The sequence below is a fragment of the Mangifera indica genome, chromosome 5 (genome assembly GCF_011075055.1).
Source record: "Mangifera indica cultivar Alphonso chromosome 5, CATAS_Mindica_2.1, whole genome shotgun sequence".
NCBI lineage: Eukaryota > Viridiplantae > Streptophyta > Magnoliopsida > Sapindales > Anacardiaceae > Mangifera > Mangifera indica.
In genome coordinates, this window is record NC_058141.1 from 13755065 (window position 1) to 13777639 (window position 22575).

A 22575-nucleotide genomic window follows, 5' to 3' on the forward strand; every position below is an offset into this window, starting at 1 on the left:
ATTGTGATACATATCTCTGAAATCTAAAAGTTGCTGTTTATAAATCTATCGACTTCCACTAAATATGTTTTTCTTATAAAAAATTTAGAAAGGAGAACAAAGAAGGGAAAAAACAAGGAAAAATGAAAATATAGAGTGCAAGGGCGAAAATATAATATTTTTATATTACTGAAATATAAACTACATTAATTTTTTATATATTATACAAAATGATAAAAATATCTTTTACAATGGTAAAAAAATAAAAATTTCAAATATAAAAATAATTTTGGCAAAGTTGGGGAAGGAAATAGTCATTTTATCATTTATATGTCTTATATTCCATATTTCTATCTCAAATACTGTCTTAAATCATATATTAATTTGATTTTTCTCTATAATTTTTTGCAACCACACGGCAAACGTTGACTCAAAGTCTTTTTATATATAATAGCCTTTTAGATGACTCAAATCAATAAAATCTGATTGATCGCATGTACATTTCACACAACACGAGACTGATTCTCGACCAGCCGTTCATTTGGTTGACTTCATAACCATTAAGTACAAAAAATGATGACTAGGGTTGTTGAGACGCGGTTTCAATTGCTACCAATTAAAATAAACCAGTCTGTAGTCAATACATTTTCAGTATCCATCATTTTCATAATAATACTAATAATAATAACGCCAAAAGATTTATTCTCATAAAAAGAATATTGTTTTTTCAAATTTTTATCCCTTATCTTTAAAAATCGTCCAAACTTTTAAATGAAAGAAACTTAGCCGTCAAAGATAGAAAAGACATTGAGAGATATCTATCACCAACAATGATGTCAGAGATCTGAAAACTAAACTTTAAAAGGTAAATATCATTTTTTTAAACTTGGCTTAGGAAGAAACTTTTAGTTTTTACGGTTGAAAGAAAGATGGGAGAAAGAGATTAAATTTTAGTTTATTTTTAATATGATAAACAAAAAAATAATTCTATCTTTAAAACTGTTAACTTTAATCATTCATAGATGAATATTTGAGATTTTTAAAGATAAGAGGTGAACACTTGAAAAAACAACATATTTTTAGTGGAAATAAGACCTTTGGCCCAATAATAATAATTTAATTTAATTTCTAAAATTATCAAGATAAATGTCAAGCGTTCAGTGAGTGTGGGGCCTTTTAGAGATGGTATTACCAAATTTCTCATAAGCAATAAATCGCAACCACATCAATCTCTATAAATACCAGCTACAATTCACATCTTCACCAAACAAAAATAAGAGTTACCTTTTTTTCTCTTGACACAGCTGAGAATCATGAAGGTACATAAATATTATATGAACTTAGTAATAACAGTAATGTTTTGTTTATTAACTTTGTTATTTATGTTGTTAATTTTGCTTCTCTTGCTTATTTCCAGCAAAAGGTGGTGATTAAGGTGACTTCAATGAACGGAGAAAAGTCACGCTGCAAGGCCATGCAACTTGTAGTGGGGAATTTCGGTGTGGAGTCAGCGGCTTTAAAAGGAGATGACAAGACTCAGATAGAGGTAACTGGAGACGGGGTGGACGCTGTTAATCTTACAAGGTTGTTAAGAAAGAAGATGGGCTATGCAGAGATTGTGACCCTTGGCCCTATGAAAGAAGAAAGCAAAGCGAAAGAAAAAGAGAGCCCCGAGACATGGCCTTATCATGGCGTTGCGCCTCAATACGTGTATACTGGTCCCCCGCCATATGACCCTGACTATAATCCTTGCTCCATCTTGTGAAACGCATAAAGGAAGAGAGTATTAGAGGTGAGATGGTGCTGTGCAAGGGATGGGGACTATTAACTATCCAATCTTAAACAAGGCAAGAGCAAAACTTGTCTTTTTTTTTTTTTTTTTTTTGATAAACTTCTCTCCTATTTCTTAGTGCTATGTAATTACGTACTATTTTATCTTTAAATAAAAATTATCTAATTATAAAATAATATATTATTATTTATATATAAACTTTTATTCATCTTTTATACAGATAGTTTTATTGTTCCTTTTAAATTCTCTGCCCGGTATGGTTAACAAAAGATATGCAAAAACACTGCAGTAACAGCGTTGTAATTGGGAAAGTTATTCAATTCCATTGTTTAAACTGTACAGTTTCAAAACAAGAACATTCTCCTGTATTGACTCAGGTGTAGGCGTTAAAGGTCACGTCAAACCTTAAATTTCCAACATACAAATCAGTCAAGTAAGACAAAAGTATGATCAAGTGGTGTGTGTGGAGCTGCATGCAGGCTCCGCTGATGCCTAGTCGGGAGTTGTGACACAACACGTGTTGACGGCCTTCTTAGTTGGCACGCATGGGAGCCACTCTGATGATCATCAATAAATTTATGTGAGCAGTTGGATCACATCAGCGGTTCTACTTCAATATTCGTATCATATCATATTATATTATAAAATATAATTTTAAAAAATAAAATTTTTTTATTAATTTATTATTATTTTAAAAAATATCTAAAATATATTTAAAATTTTAAAAATTTTCATATAAACTATACTATATTTTTATTTTCTCTAATAAAATATATTATTTTATAAGAAAAATGACTATTTTCCACCCAATTTTAAAAGTATATCAATGTCTGATAAAAAACTCAAACATTCACCAAAAGTTTAATCTGTTAGGATCCACTCACATATTTTCTGTTAAGGGTAAGGGACAAATTCATTATTTTATTAATAATATTAAATAATTAAAATTTTATCTTATTTTTTCTTTTTTAATTTAAAAAATTAACTTTTGTCCCATAAATTAAGTTTAAAAAAAATTCACTTTTTTCCCCTAAAATTTAGCCACTTTCTCTGACGACGGTCGACTGATGACAGAGAAGTTTTCATCCAAAGATCGACCTTTGGATGACAATCATTGTCCAGATCTGAATGACGAGCATCGTCTAGATTTGGACGATAAGCATTAATTAGAGAAAAATGGTTTTATCTCTATATTTAACAAAAAACTTAATGACGGTTTAAAGATGGATAAGTGTTTAAATTTTTTATCAGACGTAAATATACTTTTGAAATTGAGTTAAAAATTAGATAAAAAATAGTCATTTTTCCTATTTTATATTAATAATACATTTCGTGTAACGCCATATAATATATATCATTTTATAAGTATAAGATTTTATATTATATGATTTATTCTTGAAATTGACGGCTAAGATCCAGATTATACCGTTACTTTCAGTTTCAGCCGATCAGAGCTGACCCGACTTAAACAAGTTCAGAAGAGAGCAACAGGTAGGCCACCGACAGTGGAAAAATCCAGAATACTGACAAGCAACTGTAAAGACAGCGGCTAGTCAAGTTTGTTTGGGCCATTGAAGCCAAAATTTGATTAAAAAATAGCGTTAATTAGAGAACAACTGAAAAGCAAATCATATTATAAAATTACATGTATTCTTGATATTATTATCTAACACGTGTTCAAAGTTCTTAAAATTAAAACTGACTTGTATTCGCACCTATTGGCTCAACAAATGACTTAATGAACCAATAACACAGAGTCACGATGACTTGACAAGTCAATGGCGTAATGTGACAAACTAATTTTAATGAGTGGTCTATTCTGATTAATCTCGTTTTTCTATTTGGACAAACTAATTTTTATTTTTTTCCTTAGTCTGAATCGTAATGTGAACACCGTACCCGTCCATTTTTTAATTTGACAAGTCTTTCTTTAATAGTTAGACTGATAAACGTGGATTCCTTTCTTCTCAATAGTCACTGTATAGGGATGGCAATGGGATAGGGCGGCGAGGAGATATCAATTCCTGTCCCCGTTTCATCTTTGTTACGAGGATAAAAAAAAATCCTCATCCCCTCCTCGCGAAGGAAAATCCTCCCCCCATCCCCTCTCCGTTTTTACGAGAAAAATTCTTCTCCCCATCCCCGCCCCGTCTTCGTGGAAAAAAATTCTCTCCCTATCCCTGTCCTATTCCCGCGGGGAAAAATCCTCTCTTCATACTCGTAAATATAAATTTTAATTCCTTTATGTATTTCAATAAATAAAATAAATCATATTTTCCCAAAATATCACTTGCTACAAAAACTACAAAATATTTATTGTTATCTTAGTTCAAATACAAAATTTTCATAAAATCTAACAATATACAATAATCAGTCTCTTCATTAGTAGCTCTTCATGTATGTGATTTAGGGTAATTTTATAATAACATTAAATTTAACACTTTTCATTCACTTCAATTGATTTTATCAAGTTTATAATTTGTTTTTTTGTGTGTAAAACCTAGTGGATTGACTAACTAAATTTTGAAGTTGAAATAGAATTAATCTGGTGTATTTACATTTTATGATAATGAGATTCTAGAGTTTTTTTAATATATTAGATTAATAGTTCAGAAATTAGTAAAAGCTGATAATTGATAATTCAAAAATTAGTAAAATTAAAGTTATAGTTTTAATAAATCATAATGTAAAAATTTTTAGAACTTAATAGTTTAGAAATTATTATATTAATATATTAGATTTAGGGGGTGGGGTGGGGTGGGGAGGGGATGGGGCGGGGCAGGGCGGGGACATATATATCCCCGTCTCCGATTACGAGGATTTTTTTTGTTCCCATCCTTGCCCCTTTTCCTGTTTTTATCGAGGAATCTTCTCCCCGTTAGGGTCAGGAAGGGTCAGGACCCCTAAAATCGGGTCCAAATTGCCATCCCTATCACTGTATATTAATGTTTATTCAAACTCAACCTATTTTCAAGAATACCCTTTTATTTATATTGAATAAGATAAAGGCCAAAAGACTTTTTCTCATCCAAGATACAGGGAAAATACAAGATAACCCCCTCAAACTTTCAAAAATTTAAATATTTATCCATGAATAAAATTCTATTAAAAAACTCCTTTAAAGTTAAAAGAAAACTGTCATTTAATAAAAAATTTAAAAATATAAAATTTATTATATTTTTTCTTTCAATTTTAAAAACTAATAACTTCATTCCTGCCTAAAGTTTTCAAACTTTAAAAAGAAGCATTTTTCCCCAAACTTACGGTTTTCTTCCTCCCCACTTCGACCAACGACGATTGATCTTTCTTCCTTCTTGCAATGCCTCTTCCTTTGATGATATATCTTAGTTCAAAGCCCTCTCCTCTAGAATAAAATCTAGGCGTCCTTATTATAAAATTAAGAGAAAAAATATAATGAATTTTATATTATTTAATTTTTTTTATTAAATAACGATATTACCTTTAATTTTAACTGAATTTTTTTATGAAATTTTATTTATGAATATGTATTTGAGTTTTTAAAAATTAGAAGATCTCACTTTGAATTTTTACTATACCTTAAGTTGGAACAAATCTTTTGGCCAAGTATAAATAAAATAAACCAATATTTGTTATTAGTATCGTTTTGAATGTGATGTTTAGAGATATAATCCACTTACAGGTTTTTGTTCCCAGAAAGTAAATATGATAATCAAGAATTTTGCATGCAGAGAACAAGCTTCTAATACCCAAGAAAATTTAAATGAAAAATATTGATCAAACTCTTGTTTTCCATTATGTGACAATAATACTTGTTGGATATTCTCACCAAAGGGTTGTTTTTGTGAGTGCTTTTTATTCACTGTGTCTCCAATTGCAACTCTTTGAAATCCCACTGCAATTTCGGGAACTGTTAAATAAATAATAATTTGCTTCCTTAATTGATTATATTTGTTTTCATTATCAATAAATGAGATGAGGTCATACACAGGGGAGCATGCGGATCCATCTGGGGATAGACCTTGATTCGGCCTCAAATCAAATTTGAGAAAGTTTAAAGCAAAATTTTTAGACTCATCTGAAAAAGACTAAAAATAAATTACTTAGGCCCACACCCACTTTTAATTGTAAAGAGTTTTGAAAAAAGAAAAATTTTTTTAAGATATATTAATACGCTAACCCTCAAGTAAACGTAAAATTAGAATTTAATGATATATTTTTATTATTATAAATAATAATTTAAACCTAATATAAAATTAAATTAAATCATCACACAGATATTTTATCTATATGAAAAACATAAACTCATATCAATTGAAATTGAGAAAATTAATTTAAAAAATGGGATTTCAACAACCATATCTCACAATTTCATTTTCGATGACAAAGTTTATGTTTTTCGAAAAATAATGTCTAACTATATAATTAATATGTAAATATCCAAAATTTTGATTTATAAAACCTGAATATTTGAATATTTGTTAATTACATATACTAGGAATGAAATAAACGAGCCTTCCCCTGATTCTTTGTGAAGTTGTTGAATTTTATATACATTGATCAACAAAAGCAAAAGAATCAATCTAATATTATCAATAGATGGTAACAGTATATGTTACTAATAATATTTACGGCACCCTGTTAACGTATTTCTTGGAAGAGAAAACCAGTGAGTATTGGTGGAGCTGCATGGCTCCTCTGATGCCAACTAGGGAGAGCCGACACGCCTGGTTGACAAACTTCTTAGTTGGCATCCAGGGAGCTCGGCAGATCTTTCCCCAACTTTTACGTCCTCCTCATTTGCTTCATCAACTTATCCCTATAATTAATGTAAGATTAAAAAAAAAAAAATCTTTTCGCTCACAGTAGAATTATGAACTGCAAAGAGTAAAATTTTTTTTGGGTAGGAGAAACCCACCTAAGCTGAATTGTCTAAAGGGGTGGAACTAACCATTCCACTAAATTAAATGTTGGGTTTAGTAACTAATTACATAATTATTATATTAAATAATTTAAAATTTTAATTTTAATATATCATCAAAAAAATTTTAACTTATACTTTATTATACATTAAACCTTCCTTTTAATGTATTAAACTACATTATAGGCTGCACAGAGGAGTTATTGCAGGAAGCTTGGGAGAAATAATGGAGAACCGTCGTTTTATATCTATCGGTAATTTCAGTTTCACCTTGTAAGTGATGACTGGTAGAAGAAGTGCTAAGTGAGAGAAAAGGCGGGCACAGACTACAGAAAATCCAGGCAGTGAGATGGGACTGTAAAGAGACGGCCACTAAGGCGAATATTGCACTATTGATTCTCCCAATAATATTCTATATTTAGTAGCTTTACACTGACAAAATTAGCCTATGTTTGCACGTTTACAGCTTTAGCTTTCGGGGACCAATGACGGCTTTTGACCGTTAATTAATAGACGGAGGCAGAGCCAGTGCTGCACTAGATTTTGGGTGGTTCTAACGGATTTTCTTACGGCCGTTTGGAGGATTGTCAAGTTTATACTATATATAGATTTAGTGGCTAATAGGGTATCGCCAGCTGGGATGTGGGACCCACATTAACGACGCACAACAGGACATGGGTGGGATGAGCTGGATCTAGAGGCATACATCCAAGCCCAAATCAATTGCAAAAGTGGTGCTGTTAAATATCCAAACTAAAATTTTGTCAGAACAATTTAAAATCCAAACCACGGCCCTCAGACTTACAATTATATTCTGTGATCCTTTGCTTTATAGGTTAGTTTTGGCTATAGATTTCGTCATAAAAACTGGGCAGCCTTTTTTATGTCGGTTTTTACAAGTTTATTTGATTCCGAAGCTATACAGATATAGTGTTGGTGTCCCACACCCACAGGCAAAGAGAGAGCACTGCAATCCACCATTGTAACAGTATAAAACTAATCAACAATATCCTATCGATAAGAAAGTGCCCCTATAATGGCCACACATGCTTTTTCACTCTGCTCAATTTTGGCCAGACTGTGTCCCTCTTTCTCTTTAGTTTTATCCAAGTTTGCAGACAAAATTTTATATTGTGTTATCTCTAATGCTGTAATGATTTTATGTTGGTTGATTACTAATGTGTAATTATTCGAGGCTTAGGGATGGTTAATTAAAGGATGTATAATGTTTTATACATAAGTCTGTAAACAGTTTTGGAATCTATGGACGCATAAAATCCTTAAAAAAAAAACACACTGTGGGAATAGCTAAGAGAACATCCAAATTCAAGTATTTTCTTTTGGAAAATGTCATGAACAAATTTTGAATGAAGTTTTCAGTAAACAATAAATGAAATTTTGTTAAATGACTTTTTAATGGTGGTTTAGAGGGTAAATGTAGTTTGCTATGCACATATTTGGGGAAAAAAAAATTTTGTTATTCGAGTTGATAGAAAATAAAATTTTTTACACGACGATTTTTACTGTTTATTAATTTTAAACCGAAAATACCCATAATTTTTATCTAAATAAAAAAAAAATGAAGATGAATTATATAAAGCCTGTTTAAATTATGGCCTTCCATAATTACTGACCTTCTATCTCACCATGCTTATACTTGATTTGATCACCCTTCTTAAATACTAACAACATGCACAATTTCACACACAAAATCACCATAAGATCCATCAAAAGCAACATAACGCCAAAACAATCAGAGTAAAATATAGTTTCACAAGAAAACTAACTTTTGGCTATGTTCTTGATTTTAAAGCCAGAAAATGAAGCAAATTGGTGACCACTAGTCCTATTCAGTTTTTGGAAGGGTAATAATGAAGAAAAATATATTTCATATATTGGGGTAATTTTGTCAACATGTATATCAGAGTAGTATTATTGGTTCTTTCCATGTAGACCCCTCAAAATACGACTATATTATTAATATCTCGATATCAATTAATGTTTTACTTGCGAAAGGACTTCTTATAAAAGATCAGTGTTTGATTAGCATGTTTTTAGACCAATGTTTGATTTATGTTTTTGTATATCAATTAATGCTTTACTTACAAATTGGTGACCACTAATCCTATTCAGTTTTTGGAAGGGTAACAATGAAGAAAAATATAATTCATATATTGGGGCAATTTTGTCAACATGTATATCAGAGTAGTTTTGTTGGTTCTTTTCATGTAGACCCCTCAAAATATGACTATATTATTAATATCTTAATATCAATTAATGCTTTACTTGCGAAAAAACCTCTTATAAAAAACCAGTGTTTGATTAGTATGATCTTTTTTTAATGTAAAAAACTTATATTGATTAACTTGAGACAAAAAAATCATTCAATAAAATAGTTATGAGTATAATCATTACACCATAATATTTACTTGTTCGGTGAGTTGGGCTTCCCTAATCATTAAAAAAAAAAAAAATTAATGCTTCAGCTACCTAGAAATAAGATTCATTCCTCTTTAGTAACCATCACCTAAACTAGTGATGGTGTTGGTGATCATGTCTTATTCAAACCCCACTTTTTCACTTTGTTCGATTGCATTTTCTGCTCATAATTATGCAGTGTTGGAGAAGTTTGAATTATAATCCAGTATGGTCAAATGGAGATGTATTTGTTTGATGAGTTGGGGTAAGGGGCAGACCCCATTTTAGCCTGATTTGGTGATACAGCCAAAGTTTTGCGTGTGCCAGTGGAGCCTCGATCAGGTTTGATACTAGCATATTCTTGTTTGCTTAAACTCTTCCAAGTTTCAAACGTTTATTCATCAAACTTCTGCTGCTGCATGCGCTCCATTTACAATCCTCTGTCTCATATGCATGATGAATTTGTCCTAATCTACATGAAAAACTTCCCTTAATCATGCTCATAATATTCTAAATCTGATTTTTTTTTTTTTCAAAATTATGATAGTCCAATCCAATGACTGCAAAACATTTTATTAATCATGAAATAATATAAGATCTTGATATTATAATTAAAATAAATATGAGAACAAATTAAGTTTTCTCAACCAATGTTTGATCTTAAAACACTATTTTATTTTTTGAATGTCTGATCGTATTTACCTATTTAAAATTTAATTTTGTTGACAAAAATTTAATGATATAAAAGCATAAGTGTTAATTTGTTTTCATTAATCAATAATTAGAATAACATCAACCAGAATCACAATAAAATAAAATCAAAATTGTAGCAATTAGGTGTAATTTTATGACAATTAACCGAAATCATCATATAACTCTATTTTTTTTATTCTTCCATTATACCTTCCACTTTTCTTAATGTTTAACACTGTTTCATAATATTACTTTCTTTTTTAACTTCACCACCATTGTCTTTCTCTTGGTGAAGTGAGTAATGGTGAGTTATATCGATTAAATTGATTATTTGAATCAAAACTATTACCACCATGTTGTTGAAACATTCAACAACTCATAATTGAACACTCTACGATCCAAAACCCTAAACCATTGACTCGAAACATTCGATAATCCAAGTTCATTACCACCGCCTATTGTAGAACCAATCCTCTGCAATCCACCCCAACTAAACTCAACAATCCATCACCCTCTACCATACAAAATCTCTTTAATCAAACCCTCATGATTTGGTTTTACTCCTCCTTTGAAGGAGAGCCCAAAATCCATACACTTAAAACCTCTTTAATTGAACCAGTTTCTTATTTTGATTTTGATTAGCAGTGATTGCAATTGGTCTCGAATGTGAGCAACAAGAAGACTGCATAGAGCAAGACGACAATCATTGCCAGGAAAGGGGAAAAGCAGCAATGTAAGGCAATGGAGGTTTAGAATGGTGGTGGCCAAGACCAAAAAGAGGAAGAGAAGCAATAAAGAGTGGTGAAATTCAGCTGGCCAAACGAGACAACATAAATTGAAGAAGAAAGAGAAAGAGGTGCCAGAGGAGATTGGAGGAAGAGGGAGAACTAAAAGAAAAAGGGTGAGGAGAAAGAAAAAGATTATAATTGAGGTAAAATAGTTATTTATTATTTTATACATATGTTACGTCATTTTCTATTAAACGATTTTTTATCTTGGGTGAATATTATAAAAATAAAATTATGTGTGTTTATTTAAGTATGTATGTATATATATATATATTATAATTAAATAATTTTAAATAAAAATAAAATAATATCTAATCGTATAATAATATATATAAATATATATAAGTATATATTTAAAATGAGTATAAATAATATTATATTTATTTATTTTAAAAATATAAATAAAAAATATATATATATATGATTAATTTATTATTAATTTAAAATTATTAAATCTTATTATTATATCAAAGTGGTTAGTTTGATTGTAAATTAAGCAGCATGAATACGTAATTGAGCATGGTTAAAAAAAAAAAAAAAGAGCTAGCAATTGCACACAAAATGAGAAAAGGCAAAGCTCTATTCCATTGTTAATTTGTTATATAGAAGGAAGAGACCCTACAAAAACAGAAGTGAGGCAGAGGAGCCACATTACTACAATTTTAGCAATGAGGCTTTTAAATCCTGTTCTTTACCTTCTATTATTTCTTCTTTTTGCTCTCTTACAACAGAGTCCCACCATTGCTACCAAAAAGGTTCATCTTTAATCTTTCTTCCTTCTATTATTAATGCAAAACAGTGCTGCTTTTGCCTTGTACTTCTTCTTCATTAATATTTTTTTTCTTCTGAATCTAATATTTTATTCTACTTCAATGTTTTTAGTCTTATGTTGTGTACTTAGGAGACCACTCTCATGGACCTGAATTATCCTCTGTTGATCTAAATCAGGTTTCCAACTCTCACCATGAGTTTCTTCGATCATTCTTGGGAAGGTAACGAATTTAAAATTTTTTTCAACAACATGGAAATCGAGCTGGCTATTTATTCAATCTCATAGTATTTTTCAAACTTTCTCAACAGTGATGATGATGATCCTGAAGATGCTATTTTTTACTCCTACACAAGATACATCAATGGTTTTGCTGCCAAACTCGATGAGACCGTAGCAGCTGAGATTGCAAGTGAGAAGCAACAGATTTTTCGCTTTCTCTGTTTCTTCATCGTTTTCTCCATTATTAACTAACTGGTAGATATATTCTACTTTTATAATGTAGAGCATCCAAAAGTAGTGTCAGTTTTCTTGAACCAAGGAAGGAAGCTACACACAACTCATTCATGGGAGTTCTTAGAACTGGAGCACGGTGGCCGGATTCCTGCAAACTCAATCTGGAACACGGCAAGGTACGGTGAAGATATCATTATTGGAAACCTCGACACTGGTGAGTTTTTTATCTTTTAATTTTTCTTAAGCTAGTTTATATTATAATTAAATTTATTCATAATTAATTTAGTTTACCTAACAGGCTAACACAGTAAACCACATCCCTAGATTCAATCTACATGAGAGCCATTGGATCTAATATACATAAAAATTAAACTGAAATTAGCATCGTTGACTTTTATGAAAATGATTTTAACGTAGGCAAGGGTAAAACTTCAAACTCTTTATCATGACAAGGGTTTGGTTTGACTGATTCAAGTTCTTCACTCACCAGCTTGTGGAAATTTATGAAAGTTTCAGCTTTTCTAGATGATTCATCAGTAAAAGCCCTTGCCAATGTTTATTACATGTAAAACAAGGAACCCAAATTGAAATTGCGAATAGTTATTGTCTTGCACCGTTGATAGACTTGTGCACTTAATTTCTTATAAAGTCACCGTCCCTACCAGTGACTTACTGGTTAGGCTGAGAGGCTAAGCATTCAACCCATGAATGGTGTTTTTTAGCCCCACTGCTATATTAGTTGACATTAGACTAGACAACAAATTGTGCCCTCTTCAGCTTTCAACTCTTAATGTAAAATTAAACTTGGATTCATACAGCATTCTAAATTGTGCAAGAAATTATGCCCATCCTTCTCATGGTATTTCACTGTCATGTTTGACATTATGTAGCCTTGTTTCTTGATGAATGGAATTGTGCTAGGTGTTTGGCCTGAATCAAAAAGCTTTATCGATGAAGAGTTGGGACCGATTCCATCCAAGTGGAAAGGGATTTGTGAAAATGAGAAAGATGCTACATTTCATTGTAACAGGTGTGCCCTTTTGCACCTTCCTTTTTGCTTATGCTCACGCTCTACCCTGGACTACTTTACCAATGGTGGTCTTCTTTTCATACATTTCTCTTGTGTCTGTGAAGGCTCCAATTGATAGAATTACATCCCACCATCTCACCTTTATTGAATCCTTCCATAGATCTTTAACTCTGCTGTCCTTGATCTAGAAATCTTTGTTAGGGTAAAAATTATTCAAGTTGCTTTCATCAACTTGCCTAGAAACTGGTCCCCAACATTTACTTCTTTTGCAATCTATCTCAGCCTAATTGTTTTCCTACAGTCCAAACTCGGTGGGTTTCTTAAGCATTGCCAGCTTTTTTGGAATCTATAGAGAGCAAATTGCTATCACTTGCAATCTTCTTTCATCGTGGGTAGGACTACGGTACCAAAACGCACATTCATAGTTGTTAAGCATTCTCATGAAGCCTTGGACTCAATGTACTATATCATTACTTAATACCAATCAGGTTATTTAGTTAACAAAAATGAATGAGTCAATGATTTTATCATCTTGATATATAATCATCAGATTAGTGAAAAAATAGTCTTGATCTAAAACAAAGAAAAATACACTGAATTATCTATCAGCAAGACTGGTTTTCTGATTCTACCTGTCCAGAAGAGTTTAGTCTTCTGGTAGGCTGTGAGCCACGTGGTTGAGTATTTGCCTTAATTTTGTAAATTCAATAAAAATCTGACAACATTAATTAATTGATTTGTTATTTAATTATATTATGATTCTATTTATGTCTGGCTGAACATGATCTTAGCATTAATATTCATATAAACATCACTGTATTCTATGCAAGTTGAACATCAAAGCCCAGTTTTGGAGTAACAATCTGTTTACTTACACCATGAAAGCAGTGCCCTTGAATCCATTTAAGATTTATTTACTTAACAGTCGGGGAAGTTTCAAAAGCCAACAAATTTCTATTGATATTAATTTAATATAATCTTAATTACTAAACCAATGTATGCCTGGCTGTGAGAATCTTTTTATCATTGTTACTTTGGTTTTCTTTCTGCATTATTTATTTCTACATCTGATGTTTCATCCAATGTCTTTATTTTCGTTGGTAATTAATATTGGAGAAGGAAGCTGATAGGAGCAAGGTACTTCAACAAAGGCTATGCTTCTGTTGTTGGACCACTCAATTCCACCTTCAATTCTCCACGCGACAATGATGGCCATGGCTCACACACTTTATCAACAGCTGGGGGTAACTTCGTAGCCAAGGCAAGTGTTTTTGGCCTGGGAAAAGGAACTGCAAAAGGAGGATCACCAAAAGCCCGCGTGGCAGCGTACAAAGTGTGCTGGCCACCTGTGGCAGGAAACGAATGTTATGATGCTGACATATTGGCAGCCTTCGATACCGCCATTCATGATGGTGTTAATGTGCTTTCTGTCTCACTTGGAGGGGATTCCTCCCCTTTCTTCAATGATAGCATTGCAGTTGGTTCTTTTCATGCTATTAAGCGGGGCATTGTCGTCGTCTGTTCAGCTGGCAATTCTGGTCCTGCTGATTCTACTGTGGCCAATACTGCTCCTTGGCTTATCACAGTGGGAGCAAGTACCATGGACAGGGACTTCCCTAGTTATGTTGTCCTCGGCAACAATAAGAGCTTTGCAGTTAGTATTTTCCTTGTGATTTACAGTTACAAAGTTTGAGTTACTTCCAAGTAAATTTCTTTTTGCTAAGATGCGAGAATTCTTTGTATACAAGGCTTATCGATATATATATTTTATCTTGAAGGGACAAAGCTTATCATCTACAGGCTTGCCGAAGAACAAGTTCTTCCCAATAATCAGTGCTGCAGACGCCAAAGCTGCTAATGCATCAGTTCTTGACGCGTGAGTCAGAGTTGAAGAATTTTAGCTATTCATTTCCTGTTTTCACATGCTTACCAATTTGAACACCTCATATCATCGTGTTAATTTTTGGCCTCCAATGCAAACAGCCTGAAATGTGAGGATGGGACACTGGATCCTAAAAAGGCAAAGGGAAAGATCTTGGTCTGCCTTCGTGGAGTAAATGCAAGAGTAGACAAGGGACAACAAGCACTTTTAGCCGGTGCTGTTGGGATGGTTCTTGCCAATGATGAGGATACTGGGAATGAAATTCTTGCTGATGCTCATGTCCTTCCTGCTACACATATCAACTTCAGTGATGGTGTGTCTCTATATCGTTACATAAATTCAACCAAGTAAGACAACAAGCATAACAAGTAATATCATTCGCAATGGGGTACTACATTCAACAAAATTGCTAAGTTTTTTCCTCACAGGAATCCTGTTGCTTACATTACTCGAGCAACAACGAAACTTGGAACAAAGCCAGCTCCCTTCATGGCAGCTTTTTCATCACAGGGACCCAGCAAAGTAACCCCGGAGATACTTAAGGTATAGCTGGCAGCTCAATTTCCTTAAACTAAATCTTGAGCCATTTCAATGAGATAAGTAATTATATTTGTAAACATGTTCAGCCTGATATCACAGCTCCAGGAGTGAGTGTTATAGCTGCCTACACTCAAGCAGAAGGGCCAACAAATCAAGACTTTGACAAGCGCCGAGTTCTATATAACTCTGTATCAGGCACTTCAATGTCATGTCCTCATGTCTCTGGTATCGCTGGCCTTCTTAAAACCCTCTATCCTCACTGGAGTCCTGCAGCAATTAAATCTGCCATTATGACCACAGGTATGGAAACTAGCTCAAAAATGAAATACATTGTAGGTTTCATGATACTTGAAGAGTGAAAAATTATATGTTGATCCTCGCTTTTGTCTTCTTTTTTTCTCAGCAACAATCCAGGATAACAACGGGGAACAAATTCTGAATGCATCATACTCTAAGGCAACACCATTCAGCTATGGAGCAGGGCACGTGCAACCAAACCGTGCCATGGACCCTGGACTGGTCTATGACTTGACTGTCAAAGATTACCTCAACTTTCTTTGTGCCTTGGGATACAACACAACACAAATTTCATCCTTCTTTGGAAAAACCTATAAATGCACCAAGTTCATTAGTCTAATCAATTTGAACTACCCTTCTATCAGTGTCCCTGATCTCTCGGCCGTGATCACTGTGAAACGGACAGTAAAAAATGTTGGGTCTCCGGGGACTTATAAAGTTCGCGTCAAGAAGCCGGAAGGAATTTCTGTGTCTATTGAACCAAAGAGCTTGACGTTCAACAAGGTTGGTGAGGAGAAAAGTTTCAATGTTACCCTGCAAGTTCTGAAGGCAAAAGCATCTGAGAATTATGTATTTGGGGAGTTGATATGGTCAGATGATAAACAACATCAAGTGAGGAGTCCTATAGTGGTGAAGGCAGTCTATAAGAATTGACATATTTGCCTTAATTATGTAAGCTTCAGGTAAGTTTCACTTCAGGTGGAAGCCAGTCAAGCCTTGCTAATTTCTACCTGATCATGGCTATAATAATATAACCTTGATTATGTCTCATTATAATTCTTCAGCAGGGATCCCTTTGCTGTTATATATTTTAATTATCAATAATAATGAGCAGGAAGAAAAATAATTAGATGACAACAGTATTAGCATTTTCTTCTTTCTCATTTGTGTTTGCTTGAATGCAATGGCCTCGAATTTTGTTATAGGATAAATCTCTTTTGGCCGAGTGATATTTAGAGGCGCAATTAGTTACAAAAGCAACAACCAACAACTTTATACGAGAGTAGACATCCTTATCTTAAAAAAAGTAACATACTAATTTATAGTTCTTTTTTATCTCATGTTAATATAAAAATTATAACTTTTTATTATATCGAGACACCATCGTTATCCTATCTTCTTATAATGTAATAGAAAGTTAATTTTCAAATTTAAATTTGTATTGTAACTGATGAGATTGCCACCCTTCCACTTTAATAAATATAAAGAATAAAATGATAAAAGAGAAAGAAAATAAGGAAATAGTATGACTAAGCATATTAGATCAAATAAGATTAGCGAGGAAGCTTTAAAAAAATTCAGTTATTATTCTTAGGTACCTCTTTAAAATTTAGTTTTCATGACAATTTCTCTTATACATACTATTTACATTTTACGTTATATTGAAACATTTTTTTGATTTCGTTAATAATATAATTGTGGATTAAAGCTCTTAAACAACAGATTAAATTACATTAAAAATTTTTCTATATCTAATTCACTTGCACTCTGAATTATATTGATTAGAGTGGATAACAAAATTATTTTACTAATTTTAACTATCATTATCATATCCTATCCTATACAAAATTCAAAAATTACATACATGAATAGAAAACATGAAATGGCAATAATAATTTAGAACATGAAGGAAGACCTTGGCCAAGAATGCCAGTGTATGGTAAGTCTCTAACAGTATTAGCTTTAACAAATTTTGACGATGCTACAACACGCCATCGAAATTAACTCCATAGAGAGCATTGATTAGACATTAAGATTTAGTTTAGTTCATAGAGGTTTCAATTATTATTGATTATGTACCAAAGCCTACAACATCTTTTCAATTTAGCAGGCCTCAGAAAGAGCCCAAGCTTCCTCCAAATTAACGAAAGTGTAAAAGCCCATAAAATTCCAAACCATGATGGATGGGGCATTATTGGCGCTTCTTCTCAACCTCGAACAAACGTTCCACATTTAGCACAAGCCCTCTTTGAAATTCCACGTACGGAAATGCAATGGGTTGGTCTTCCTCTTCATTTTCCCATCTATAAAATGAATCAAATTAAGCTCAGTGCTCAGATAAAGAATAGTATCCATTTTGTTAGTCAATACAACAATTTTAAATCTACCTGAAATTTTGTACTAGGTGGTGAAGGAAGAATGCAACTTCAACCTTGGCAAGTTCAGATCCTGGACAGCATCTAGACCCTCCACCAAAGGGTGTAAATTTCTTGCATGTTTGATCCTGGCTCTGGATTATACACAACTCTTATAAGAAAAAATCATTTTTCTTAAAATGTTAAATTATTGAGAAGAAACCATCCCCGAGTACTAAACTTCCAAGATTAGCAGACTTGGTGTAGATTTGGAAGTTGATGAGTGAAGGTTGATTACCTCCCATCTCCATGGATGAAACTGAAGAGCATTTGCATGTAGAGATGTGTCTAAATGAACTGCTGTGAAAACAGGTAGGACCTTCCAACCAGATGGGATTATGTAATCTGAAAGAGAATATAAAAAGGAAAACATCTTTTTTTCTCAACAACATAATCGCAAATTCAAAAAGCTCAACTCATGCATGATTATGTGTAAAGTAATAAATATTTATTATTTCTATAATTAATTAATAAACACCTCTGAATTTGACATCTTTGAGAGCCTTTCGGTGTACAAACTTTACTACGTTCCCATACCTAAGCGTTTCATTGATCACCTATGAATATAACATAAAATAAAAATTAAAAGCAAATTAAAATCGCATAAAAAGATGGATCTAAAAGAGAGATAAGTAGTCTCTTACATTTTGGGTAAAATCCATTCTCCTGTAATCTTCCCAGTTCAAATACTCATTTTTTTGCTTCATGCTTCTTATCTTTTGATGCTCAAGCTACACACATATTAAAGAATAAATTTTGAAAATATTTTATGTAAATTACAAATAAAAATGAAATTGCATGTGGGAGTATTTATATTAATTACCTTTAATTGTTGTAATGCCGTGGGTGAGTGACCAAGAAAATGCACAACCATGGCCAACAAGAGGGAGGTAGTTTCATATCCACCCAATAGAGAGTCTAAAACGAAACTAACTTTTTCATCTTCAGATAAGGTATCAACCCACAAAAGTACTTCAAGGAAGTCGTTTCCTTTTCTAGAATTCTCAATAATATTTCTTCTTCTTTTCTCTATAATTGTTTTAACAGTTAAAGATATTCGGCTTCTAGCCTGTAAAGATGGTCAAAAAGAAGATGATCACATGCTTTCTTTTTGCACAACCAAGGAATAATAGGAACTATATAAAAAATGATCAAACTTTAGCATATATAACAATTATATTATTTGTATTTTCTATTAAATGGTGATGTTATCTGCACCTTAACAGCTCTTGCATATGGAGTTCCTGGAATATAAAGTGGAAGAGAAATAAGTCCTCTCATGAAAGTCAGGAAATCTTCCAGAATTTTTCTTGTCTCTGGCTCCTCTGGTGTTAAACCTAGCACCTGCTTTACTATTACATTGAATGTGAACTGTGGAACAAAATTAAAAAAAAAAAAAACAAGAAGAAGATATGTATTAATTTATTAAGTTGTTCACATAGAACACTGTCGAAAACTTCTAACTTATGTATTATATATACCTTCCTGGCCTCCTCACAGAAGATAACCTGTGTTTTATCTTTCCATGAGTCCAATATCTGAATGGCAATTCTCTCAATGTCGTGAAGAAACTCAGGCTTCGATTTTGTAATGGTGACTAAAGATACAGCCACATTTCTGAGCCTCTTGTGCGTGTCACCAACAGCCACAAGCATGGAGGCCTTGCCTAGAATTCCATGAATGGGCTTGGGATAACTGCACTGAAACAACTTGCCTTCATTTTGAAGTATGAAGTAGTTGAGCTCCGGGTCACATGACACCAGCGTTGGGGAGAAGAACACATGAGACTTGAATACTTTCCCAAACCTGGACATTTTACATGAAACTCATAATAATGATCGATCCCAAAGCTAACTGACAAATATGAAGTACAATGTGTATGTGTGTGTGTGTATATATATATATGCACAGTGTGTATGTGTGTGTGTGTGTGTGTGTATATATATGCACAATGTGTATGTGTGTGTGTGTGTGTGTGTGTGTGTGTGTATATAACAACAAACAACATATATAAAACATGAAAAATATGCTTATTAATTTATGTTATTACTTACCTAGAACAATGGTCTTGAAGATATACCCCGACAGAATTAGAAGGGTGAGGATTCAAGAAAGAAAGAGTTTCACCCAGCAATGGCCAACCAAAAATCCCTTTGAAGGCAAGGCCAGGCTTCGAAAAGATAGGCAGAAAGTGGTTGAAGATGAGGCCCAAAAAAAGACTAACTATACAAACCAAAACCGCAAGCCAAAAACCTGAAATTCCAGCCATGAAGAAAAGGGTTAAATTTAAAGAAAATGAAGCGATTGATGAGGTGAGAGAGTTTTGGGAGGAAGGAGATGGCCTGGAATTGGTATATATAGAGAAAAATGAGAAAGAGTTACATCTTTATTAACACTAGAAAGAAAGAAAGAAAGCAGGCTTTTCCACAGATTATTACAGTCACTGAATTTTACTTTATCAGAATGGCTGAGACTTAGGAAACGAAGGCCAACCTAGCTACTGTTACTACTACTGGGGCAGCAGAAAAAGTTATTGATTAGATTAAATATCATTGCAACAAATTATACAATTATAATTAATAATCATTATATAATAACAAGTAAATATGTTATAAAATATCATCATTTACATAACTTTAGCAATAAGCAAACTACAGAGTATCAATTAGGTATGATAGTTTAATTAAGTTAATAATCAGAAAAGCATAGTTGAGCTCGTGTGATGATCATTATGATGAGGTTGAATTAAGATAGTGTGCTCCTGGCCGTTTGATGACCAATCAATTGTTGTGATAATGGTTCATTATTGAAGATTGAAAAAGCCTATTATTAAGCTAAATTTTATATAGTAGTTATACGTGCAAACATAGCTTTATTGGGTTCTTTAGTTAGCTTTTCGCGGCCAAGTACATGGAAAGGTCGATTGACCGATCGAACCATGCATTCACATGGTCACGCCGTATACAGATCATGTACCTTTTCATTCATTTTTTAATCTTATTATTTTTCCCCTCTTAAACTGGGATTATTAAGATAATTATATAGTTTAAAGTCATGCATGATATATATTAAACAACTATTGAACGTGAATCACTTCATCAATAGTCCATGTGATAAAGGTTTTTCTCTTAAACAGCTAAATTTGCTTGTTTATGAGATTACCATGTTTCTCTCTTTTGAAATTGAAAAATGTATTATTGATAAAAGTGTTTAGAATGAGTAAAAGCTTGAGCAATCCTAAGGGATAACTTAAATGATTAAAAAAGAAACCTTATGTATAAAAAAAATGAATTTAAGATTAAACTTTTAATTTATTTAGTTCAACAGTTATGTGATTGATTTGACCCAAAAATAACGATCCAAAAAAGCTTGAGCATGTATAAATATCCAATAAAAATTCAAACGGTTATGCTTTATTTCAGTACATATTGGATCTTAACATAAGTATGCATATATAAATTTCATACTCACCTATGAAATACAACATTTAAATGAAAGTAGTACTAGTTTAAGTTTAATTATAAATACTTGTCCTGTATCGCAAAAAGAAATTAAAAATAATTACTATGCATAGGTGACTTTTGGCGTAATTCGGTGATCAAACAAAAGATATTTCTCTTATTGAGACAAGTTATTATGATTGAGCGGGGCATGATGATAGGAAATGGTATGTTTCTTTAAAAAGAAGAAAGCCAATGAACCAGGATTCATCCATGGCCATGTACCACAAGCGCATGCATAAAAGCGCAAAGAAAGATAAACACAATTTGAACAATGAGAAAGAAGGTAGCTACTTTGTTTGACTGGATTGCTTGCCATGAAGTGTATCCATCCTTTTGTTCATCAAAGTGAAAAAGAAACAAGTAAGAGAGAAGGTGGAGGCAGATGTACTCAAGTATAGCTTTCAGGTTGGTCCAACATTTTTCGTTAGTCTCAACAGGGATTTATACATAGATAGGCAGAATCTTATTCATGAAACTAAATGGTTGTTCAACAACACTGAGTGACTCGTGAGGCCAGTGATTTGACATCAAGTTTTTGCAAATAAAAAGGATATTGGAAGATAATTCAATTTCCACAATCGAGTCAAAAGCACATTTTGCAATATATTCTTCTTGGGCTCCTCAATTTTATTATTTCCTAGGGACCATTTTTATTCTATTCTTTATATATGCCATTTTTTAGGGCAGCTTTCAAAGAAATTAAAACCAAATAATGAATTTTCTTATTAACAATATTTGGGGCTGCCGTTACCGAATTTAATTAATTGTTTTGTCAAGTCAATTATTCTCTCTTTTTCTTTCTGACTGAATCACATTGTTCGAGATAGCACGAGGAGATGTCAGTTCAGTTGGACCAGATTCGTGTTCCTTCTTTCAATATGTTTGACTAGCTCTCTCTAATCTCCTTGTCCTCTTCTCATCAGTGTTGCTCTCTTGAGGCTGTGGAATTGCTGTTCATAAAACAAGTCTGGTCAACTGCGTTTATCTCTAGTGAGAGTATAAAAAAATGACTTACTCATCAATCAACCCAACCTCGAGTCCTGAGATTCTCACAACAATTTATTTTTGATTTGCCTTTTTTTTTTTTTTTTCTGTGTTCTCAATATTATCACCTACCTTCTGCCATGGGCGCTCTTGCTCTACCAGACTGCAGCCCTAACGAGACGAAAACACTGCATGCAATGCAACAGAGATAATTGGCACCAGGGCTAGGTCTTAGCTTGAGCCATTAATTGCTTAGGTGCTCCTTTCTAGGTGTGGGCAAATTTTAGTTATTATTATTAGAATTTACAAGAATAAATTATATATTTAACAAATGTTTGACCGACGGGAATGGAGTAAATGAGTGGGGAGTGCACGTGCAAGTCGTGGGCCCCTCACAGACCACCGAATC

At 32.8% G+C, this 22575-nt stretch overlaps 3 protein-coding genes across 3 annotated transcripts; 2 read left to right on the forward strand and 1 right to left on the reverse strand.

The window, feature by feature from the left end:
• The first annotated feature begins 1171 nt into the window (after window positions 1-1171).
• LOC123216213 (disease resistance protein Pik-1-like) lies at window positions 1172-1947 on the forward strand. Its single transcript, XM_044636610.1, has 2 exons — window positions 1172-1298; window positions 1397-1947. Exons 1-2 carry the CDS (start codon window positions 1293-1295, stop codon window positions 1742-1744), a joined length of 354 nt encoding a protein of 117 aa, XP_044492545.1. The 5' UTR covers window positions 1172-1292; the 3' UTR covers window positions 1745-1947.
• Window positions 1948-11189: 9242 nt separating this feature from the next.
• Window positions 11190-16315, forward strand: LOC123216536 (subtilisin-like protease SBT5.3). The gene is made up of 11 exons (XM_044636978.1): window positions 11190-11325; window positions 11519-11562; window positions 11651-11751; window positions 11845-12009; window positions 12717-12825; window positions 13945-14479; window positions 14604-14701; window positions 14809-15054; window positions 15136-15250; window positions 15334-15547; window positions 15651-16315. The coding sequence occupies exons 1-11, from the start codon at window positions 11239-11241 to the stop codon at window positions 16196-16198; spliced, it is 2262 nt and encodes a 753-aa protein (XP_044492913.1). The 5' UTR covers window positions 11190-11238; the 3' UTR covers window positions 16199-16315.
• An 885-nt stretch (window positions 16316-17200) lies between these two features.
• Window positions 17201-20121, reverse strand: LOC123216538 (cytochrome P450 724B1-like). The gene is made up of 9 exons (XM_044636981.1): window positions 19734-20121; window positions 19161-19485; window positions 18898-19050; window positions 18503-18748; window positions 18324-18410; window positions 18158-18236; window positions 17918-18024; window positions 17653-17774; window positions 17201-17568 (listed from the first exon to the last, which is right to left on the reverse strand). The coding sequence occupies exons 1-9, from the start codon at window positions 19946-19948 to the stop codon at window positions 17457-17459; spliced, it is 1446 nt and encodes a 481-aa protein (XP_044492916.1). The 5' UTR covers window positions 19949-20121; the 3' UTR covers window positions 17201-17456.
• Window positions 20122-22575: the final 2454 nt, after the last annotated feature.